The 8,302-nt window shown below is 39.6% G+C and overlaps 1 protein-coding gene across 1 annotated transcript in view; it reads left to right on the top strand.

Annotated features, from left to right (window-relative positions):
- Positions 1-1,384: 1,384 nt before the first annotated feature.
- The window catches only part of loxhd1a (lipoxygenase homology domains 1a), a 34,647-nt gene continuing 27,729 nt past the window's right edge, over positions 1,385-8,302 (top strand). Inside the window, exons 1-2 of the mRNA XM_039614435.1 lie at positions 1,385-2,502; positions 6,709-6,823. Of these exons, the coding sequence (XP_039470369.1) occupies positions 1,770-2,502; positions 6,709-6,823 (848 nt within the window). The 5' untranslated portion in view covers positions 1,385-1,769. The remainder of the gene's footprint in view (positions 2,503-6,708; positions 6,824-8,302) is intronic.

The raw sequence follows: 8,302 nt of genomic DNA, 5'->3' as shown, positions 1-8,302 counted from the left end.
CTTGTATGTTCATTATTTTGTGTTGGGATGAGAGTGTGAAGGAATGCACTGCTGTGTGAAGTGAAACCAAAATGTGACCACACATGAATAAAAACATGTCTACTCTGCATTAAAAAAAAGTGTAGAACAATAAACTAGTAAAACCACAGCCTCAAAGTACACTTCACGGCTATCCCAAAAAGTTGATTCTGTTCAAGAACAGGCAAAAAAGCCTAGCTAAAACAAATAAATGTCCTCAACTCACAGTTAAAAGTAGCTGAGTGGTGCATTTTTCAAAAAAATTATTACGCACCTGTAAAACTGAAATAGTAGGGCAGCTAAGCTAAATGTGAATTAGACAAAAGTTTGAAATTTTGGCAGGTGAGAGAAAAATGATAACTCCTGAGGAGGAAAAGTGCGCTGAAGCAATCCAATGAGGTTTGACTCTTTGCTGTCAGCCAATCTTTGGGTAATCTGATGTTGAAAGACCAATATGACCAAACTCTGCCCTTCTCCTTGATGCCTGCATCATCAGGTGTCAGATGGCAGCAATAAGGCTAATGGGATGATTTGGCACATTGTCAAATGCAGATGTGTATGTCAGTGAGGAAGAGATACAACAGCAATGCAAAGGAACTTATTCATGAAACAGGGCGTCATTATTATTTATTTCTTAAGTTTATTTCTCTTATTTCTATTTATAATTTATTGTATAAGTCCCTGATATATGGAAAACGATGCTAACATGTTGCAGATGATTTAACTTTTAATTTAGATTCAATAGTTTCTCCCGTTCTCCATCATTAAAGCACCACAGTAATCGTTTTTTTCTGGGCAAATGATGTGAGGAAATTTCTTATTAAATATGTATACATTTATTTGGTTATGACCTGCATCATGAATAATGTTCAAAAACTAGAAAAGTTCTCATTTACTTCATTCATTTGTAAATTACACCAGAGTGATTTTAATTTTTTAACTGATTTTATTATTTTTAAATAACTATATATGCTGTTTTTGGTGTTTGTTTGGTCTGTAAAGAAAAAAGAAACTGTAAAAATATTTTTTTTTCTAGACACCAGCCAGACCAGTACTTTTTTTTCTTGACTGAGACAGGCTAGCCATCCCTAGCCTGTTCATAATCAGCATGTTTCCTAAAACGTGCTGCTCTTACCTTTGTTAGAGTTCATTATAAGTAGCGCTAAATAAAATAAATCAATGCTGTCTGAGTATTACATAGAGTTATAAGTTGCTTTTACCCTGTGAATGTGAATTAGACACACTCGATGCAACAATAAACAAAGAGTAGTTGTAAAGTTGTGTGCGTGCGTGTGTGTCTGTGTGTAGGGGTGTGTGTGTGTGTACATGCATGTCTGTGGTCCTGTCTGTATGAGTGTGACTGCAGGTAAAAGCGAGACACCCCCGGCCCGTAAAGCGATCCTGACACCATGAATAATACAGGGTGCCGTGGCAGAGAGGATAAGTTGTCTGTGCAAGGCTCCTTTTTCACAGGGCTTTCTCCTGTGGGTCATGTGAGTGCTGAAGTGACACTAATTTTTCATGAGTGATGTGTGTGTATGCGTGGTGTGTTTGTGTGTGTCTGCAGGCTGTGTGGCCAGGTAGGAGACGTCCAGGCAGACATCCCTCCGTCTGTGTGTCCTCAGTGGCTGCTCCGACCCCACGATCCCAGAACATCTCTGCAGCCAAGGGTCAAATGAATTGTCTTACACCATTAGAAACTCAAGGCAGCTCTTACGAAACTAAGGGCCAGGGAAGTGAATGAATAAAAGATGCCATTGAAACAGAAAAAATCCACAGCTTCAGGAGAAACTGAAGAGGTTGATGACGAAGTGGAGGAAACTGAGCCAAAGTTAAAGGAGAGGAGCAACGGTTTGACCCGAGGGGACACCACTAAAAGGGGGAAGAGTCAGAAGAAACACAAGTGCTTAGAGAGCTCTGAGAATCAGGAGCTTTCAGAGAACGTGAAAGCTAAAAAAGAGGGAGAAAAAGGACAAGAGAAAAAGAAGAAAAAGAAAGCAGATGAAGACGAGGATGCTCAGGCTGTGATTGAAGGCAAAGGTGATGAGGGTGAGCAGAACAACAATGACCCCTCAACCAATACCAAAAAGAAGAAATCACAGAAGCTCAAAGAAGAAGTGACCGAGGGAGTGAAGGAGGAAAAGAAGAAAAAGCACAAGAAATCCTCTGCAGAGAACCCGGAGGGGGACGGGGAGATGGGCTCCAAAGATAAAAAGTCCAAAGATGGCAAGAAAAAGAAAAAGTCTCACAATGACGATGATGAGGAGCCTTTAATTGAGGAGCAGGAAGAGGAGGAGGAAACAAAGAAAAAGAAGAAAAAGAAGGCAAAAAAGGGATCAGCAGACAGCGATGAAGATAAAAAGAAGAAGGGGAAAAAGTCCAAAACCAAACAGGTGGACTATGCTGAAATCTACCAGAATGAACTGCTGAACTACCACACAGACTCATCTGATGGGTATGAAGATGAATACTTCAAAAAGAAAGGTAAGAGCATGTGATTGCAGAGCAGATGGAGAAGCCTCACATGTTGCTTTTAAAATAAAAAATCAGAGTCAATATGTTGGAGTGTATCAGCTGCTCAAACCAGTTCTATCGGCACTGAGCAGGAGCGCTCCGGGGAATCCCTCTGTTATTGTTCTGGGTGAAAGCTCAGTTATGTTCTACATGAATGACGCCAAACAGTGGCTCGGGGGCAGACAGGTGCTGGGTGCCATCCCAGTCCCAGGGGCTGGGAGCACAGTCGGGGCCAGAATCAGGCCTGCGAGTCAAAGGAGCTTTCTTAAAGCAGATCAGAGGCCCTCAGAGAGATGTTAGTAAACTCTACAGGACTATTTTGTGTGTTTTTTTGTTAATAATGTTAATAGTATAAGATTTTCTTGTCATGTAACCTATTTTAAACATCCTCTGATTAGACTAGTCTACAAAAAATATATTTTTTTGGTACTCGGAACTTCAGACCATTTTATTTATTTATTTTTTCTTACACTGATTTCAGATATGGAATTCAATCTAAGCTTGCAAGTCAGGTTTTTGACACAATTGTTTTCATTGTTTATTCTGAAAACAAACCAATTCAGTTCATAATATCATAGCAACAGTCGCCTCAAGCTGATTGATATTGTAAGGTAGAAACGCTACAATAATACAGAGAAAACCCCAATAATCAGATCACCGCCTATGAGCAAGTGTTTGGTGACAGTGGGAAGGAAAAACTCCCTTTTAACAGGAAGAAACCTCCAGGAGAACCAGGCTCAGGGAGGGGCGGCCATCTGCTGTTACCAGTTGGGGACAAGATGATGATAAAGAAATTTCTGTCAGTTTAGCTAAAAACAAAAACCAGGCGGGTAGCGTGCCTCAGGGTAAAGTCATCATGGGTTCAAATCCATAATCTGGCTGGAGCTTTTCTGTGTAAAGTTTGCATGTTCTTCCAATGTTTGCATGGGTGCTCCAGCTTCCTTCTGCAGTCCAAAGACATGCAGTTAGTAGGATTAGGTTAAAAATGCCTTTTCACAAGTACTGCTGATGAAACAACCCAATACAAAGCATGCTTACTGGAATGTTTATTGCAGTTTATCAGTCATCATGAATATCCAAACACAATGTTCTTGGTGTGCATCCAGTAAGAGTAATCAATTAGACGGCATCATAGTTCAAAAGGTCAAACTCAAAAGCCCCTTTATTCCTTCTTGTCCTTCTTGTGAGCTTTTTGCAGTAGAAGCTATTTGCAGAATGAAGAATTGAGCAGACTCTTAATTGGTAAATGGACTGGCTCTTATATAATGCTTTTTTACTGTGCTTCAGTGCTCAAGACACGCACATGCACTCACAAGCCCTTTTTTCTATATATATATATTGCTGGATATATATTCAAACTACCTTGGGAAAGGCACAGATTTAGTACTTTTGCCCCAAAAGATGTTTTGTTTTGTTTCTGTTTTTTTGTTGTTGTTTTTTTGCATTTCTGAACGTGTTTGCAAGAGCTTACAAGACATGCAACACTGCAACATCATAATTTGTCTATTACATTCAGTTACATTATTTATGTGTTTCCATAAACACCTCCATAAAACTGACTTTATATAGTTACTGATTTACTTGATTTACTTGAAGCTCTTGCAGATTATAAAAGGAACATTAAGTATTTGTAGCAGTGATACACCTCTACAGTGAGAACATCTTTGTTACCTAACTGACCCACTCAGGTTTCTGACACTCCAAGGAGATTATCATGGTTGAGTTTTACCAGGCCACTGTCTATCTGATTTTATCAGGTGTCTCTCTTTCTCCTTAAGCTGGTTTTAATAGCTCGCCTCACTGTTAATTAGGTATCAGATTGACTTTGATCAAATTGCTCCTTTATCAGATCCGTACATTTCCTCTCTCCATCTTCTAGAAGGTTTAAGCTATTCTCTTGCTGTCTAGCCTTCTTATGCATTTATCATTATTATTTAGTTTTATTTAATATGACACCTCAAACTGGCTTTTTTAACATTTACCTAGAACAGTGGACACCCTGCAGCATACATGTCAGATTCACTTTAGTCTAGTTTGTAGTCCTATATACTAAAAAAACGAAAAATTAAGGGAAAGCTCGATAACACAAAGCCACTTAATTTCAGGGATATCAATCCAACCAGTTAGAAAGCACTAACCATTATGAATTTGTTTTATCTGCTTTGGTGCAAAGGAAAGGGACAGTAGGTGCCCCGCAGGGGCAGCAGGACAATCTCGAAACAGCTCCTTATCCACCAACTCCAGCTGTAGCTCAGGAGATAGGACAGGTCATCTCATTTTATCCCTGGATGCTTCAGTAAGGGCAACATAATAATCATCCATAAGAGTGTGAATGTTAGATACAAAGCATAAAAAAGCACTTGGGTGAATTAGGAATGTCATATATTCAGAAAAGAGTTACGAACCAGTCCATTTACTGTCTCATATATGTAGTCTGAGTACCTCTATAAAAGCAGATGTTTTTGCATTTTGCTGGTCTGGAGCATGTAGGTGTGTGCTAACATAATGCTGTCATTCCAGACTCTGCAGGCCACAGTTTAAATGTAAATGTTAAATTTCATGACAGCTCAAGTACAAAAAGACTGAACATGTATGTGGCTTGTTTGCCAAGAGAAAGATTCTTCTGTCTAACCAACATGGCAGCACAGCTTAGGTTTGCAACGTTGCATCTGAACGAACCAAAAAACTTCTGTAACAATGTCCTTTGGAGACCAAAGTGGTCAAAATTAATCGCACCATTTATGGCAAAAACCAAACACAGCATATGAGCACAAACACCTCAAACCAACTGTGAAGCATGGTGGTGGAGGGGTGATCATTTGGGCTCGTTCTGCAGCTGTAGGACCTGGGCACCGTGCAGTCTTTGAGTCAACCATGAACCCCTCTGTATATCAAAGTATTGTAGAGTCAAATATTAGGCCATCTATTGGACAGCTAAAGCTTTGCCCAACAGAACGACTGAAAAAGAAACGAATTAAGGTGTTACAATGGCTCAGTTAAAGTCCAGACCTTAACCTGATTGAGGCGCTGGACCACAAGAAAGCTGAGCATGAACAAATATCCACAAACATCAATGAACTGAAGCAACTGTGTGAAGAACAGTGGGACAAAATTCCTCCACAGTGATGAGGGAGATGGATAAAGCCAAATAGAAAATGAAGACTTCACCTGCTAAAGGTGGTTTTATGAGGTATTAAATCACGGGGGATATACTTCCACAGGACTCTTTTATATATAAACTTCTCCAAATCTATCACATTTAATGAGCCACTCATTTACAAAATAGATGTTAAGGCTAGGAACTTTTTCAGAATGTTACCCACATATTAGAAAGGGTTAGTGGTGCTTCTCATTGCTACAGTATGTATGGCATGCTTTATACTGGTTGTTTCATCCCCGCGTCAGTAAACTTTCATCTCAAATCCCAATACTTTCAAATGAAATCAAAACAGAAGAAATGCATTTGATACATTAAAGTTGCTGGACCAAAGTGTTACCATTTTATAGTCTATAACAGAATAAACTATCAGAAACATCCTTTTGAAAGCTTATCTAAAAGTGCAGATTTTTGTTTAGATTGTTACTCTAAAGCTCCAAAACACTAAAACTTTTTTCATGCATTAACCAAAGTATTATTTTTTAGGAAAATGGTTATTTTGATCTGCTAATGAATATGAATGTAAAACAGAGGGAACTTAAATGCTGCCACCACTTATCCCGTGTCGTACTTCATAATAATCCACAAATTCAAAGGGTGTTTCTTGAGTAGAAGTCAAGCCATCAGAAGTCATTAGGATTTATTTTCTGCACGCCTTGATTTTTCTCTTAGTTTGATTCCGCCTCTCTTCTCCTCCAAGCAAACGCTGTGAACGTCACCACCTCAGGTAGATTTTACAGACGGCTGAAATGTGAGAGAGGATTGGCTGGTGTATAATGCCAGACATGGATTCGTTGCAGTTTCGCCGCATTGAATTCCCTGGCAACTGTGCATGGAAGGAAACATAATGCTCCATAATGTTTATAGATTATTGGACACTGAGGATGTGACTTTGTGTTCGTCCTTTGGTTCAAGTGATTATTCATTAAATTTTTGAATTAGATATAATGTAATTTGTGACTGTATTTCAGATTGCATTTTCCCTTTTATTCTAACCTTCCTTCTCTTCTCTCTTCCAGTGTATGAGGTAGTTGCTGTCACTGGTGATGTAAAAGGAGCTGGGACAGATGCTAATGTATTTGTTACCCTTTTTGGAGACTTTGGAGTCACGCCCAAGGTCCACCTGGCAAGCAAGTGAGTTTAAAAGGGGTTTTGGTGGTGTTATTGAATTCGTTTGATGAATATGCTTTTTTTGGTTTGTTTAAATCAGATCTCAGTGACTTACTGTGTATTGTTTCACCATCATATCATGTTTAATATGTCCTTTTTCAGTTTAAGCTATGCCAGTTTAGCACCTTTTTAGTGTCAGTTGTTGACTTTTTAATCTTTTCTATTCTTCTCCATTCCTTCAGCACAGAAAAGAGGTATTTTTTATTTAATCAAACTGTAAAATGATGCTTATGATCCTGTCCTTGTGTTGGCTTGTATTGTCAATATAACACTGTATGTGAGAGAATTCCTGTTTAACAACAAAAACCTGATGCCCAAAGAACCAGCAAGATAAAATGAGTTTGCACACCAGCCATTATAAAAAGATATTAACCCGTAAATTCTTTGACGTCAGACAACAGAGCAGAGGTTTGTTTGTAAATGGGAATGTCTCTTATATACAGTGCATTAAATGTTGGACACAGGATATCTGGAGTAAGGAGGAACTATGTGACATGGCTGGTCTTCATTTCCATTTAGAGATAAATGAAAGAAGACCACGATGTCATTTCTGGGGACGATCAAATGACTCTCAGGGGATCTTAGCAGCAGGCTTCCTTTATCTCTGCACACATTGATTGACAGATAGGATTACCTGTGAAGCGTAACGGATATACCATCTTATTGTCAGCCACTCTGGACCATGTTACCCACACCTTGTGGTGGTCTCACTCATCCACTTCAGACAGCGTCCACATCCTTTGCATTTACTGTCTATCTGCTGTGTGACTGTAGTGTCGCTCAGCTGGTGAGCCACACACACACACAGATGTTCAGGAGCCCCTTTTGGTGAAATATTAAACAAACTGCATTGTAAGGAGTTTCACCTTACTCCAATATAAGTTAGGTCCTGCCTGTATTGTGTTATCGTCACTGGAAACTTTAACAGCATGATACAGGTAAGGGAGGGTTGCTATGTCTCAGAGAATATTTGCCCTACTGATCAGTGAGGCAGATTAAAAATGCAACTCTTTGGAAATTCAGTGTAATTATAAAACACATTCAAATTGCATGAATTCCAAAGTTTGCTGTGAGTTTTCTCCACTCTCCACCCGATAATCAGTTTCCCCCCGTCATTCTCTTGCAGGTGATTTGACATTGAGAATGAGGGCATGTATTCATGTGTGTTGTACAGTATTTCAGTCTTGGCAGTTTGTTGCAGTATGATGACACTGTGGACCTTATTTTGTGAGCCTTGGCATTGTCTGTCCGCTCAATGTTGCAGGAAGATGAGAACAGATGGAGATATGGGTCAGACACAAAGGCAGGTATTCTCTGTTAATGGAAAAGAGGGTGTCTGATTCACGGTGTTGGGCAGAGGGGGATCTGGTGTGCTCATGGGCCTGGCTCGACTCTGCGAGGGGGTAAATGTACTTGAGGAGGAAGCAGGAGAGGTGAAGTAGC

This window comes from Oreochromis aureus, linkage group 7 (genome assembly GCF_013358895.1).
Source record: "Oreochromis aureus strain Israel breed Guangdong linkage group 7, ZZ_aureus, whole genome shotgun sequence".
Classification (NCBI taxonomy): Eukaryota; Metazoa; Chordata; class Actinopteri; order Cichliformes; family Cichlidae; genus Oreochromis; species Oreochromis aureus.
Note: the sequence above shows the minus strand (reverse complement) of the source record. Positions and strands in the feature narration are given on the sequence as shown.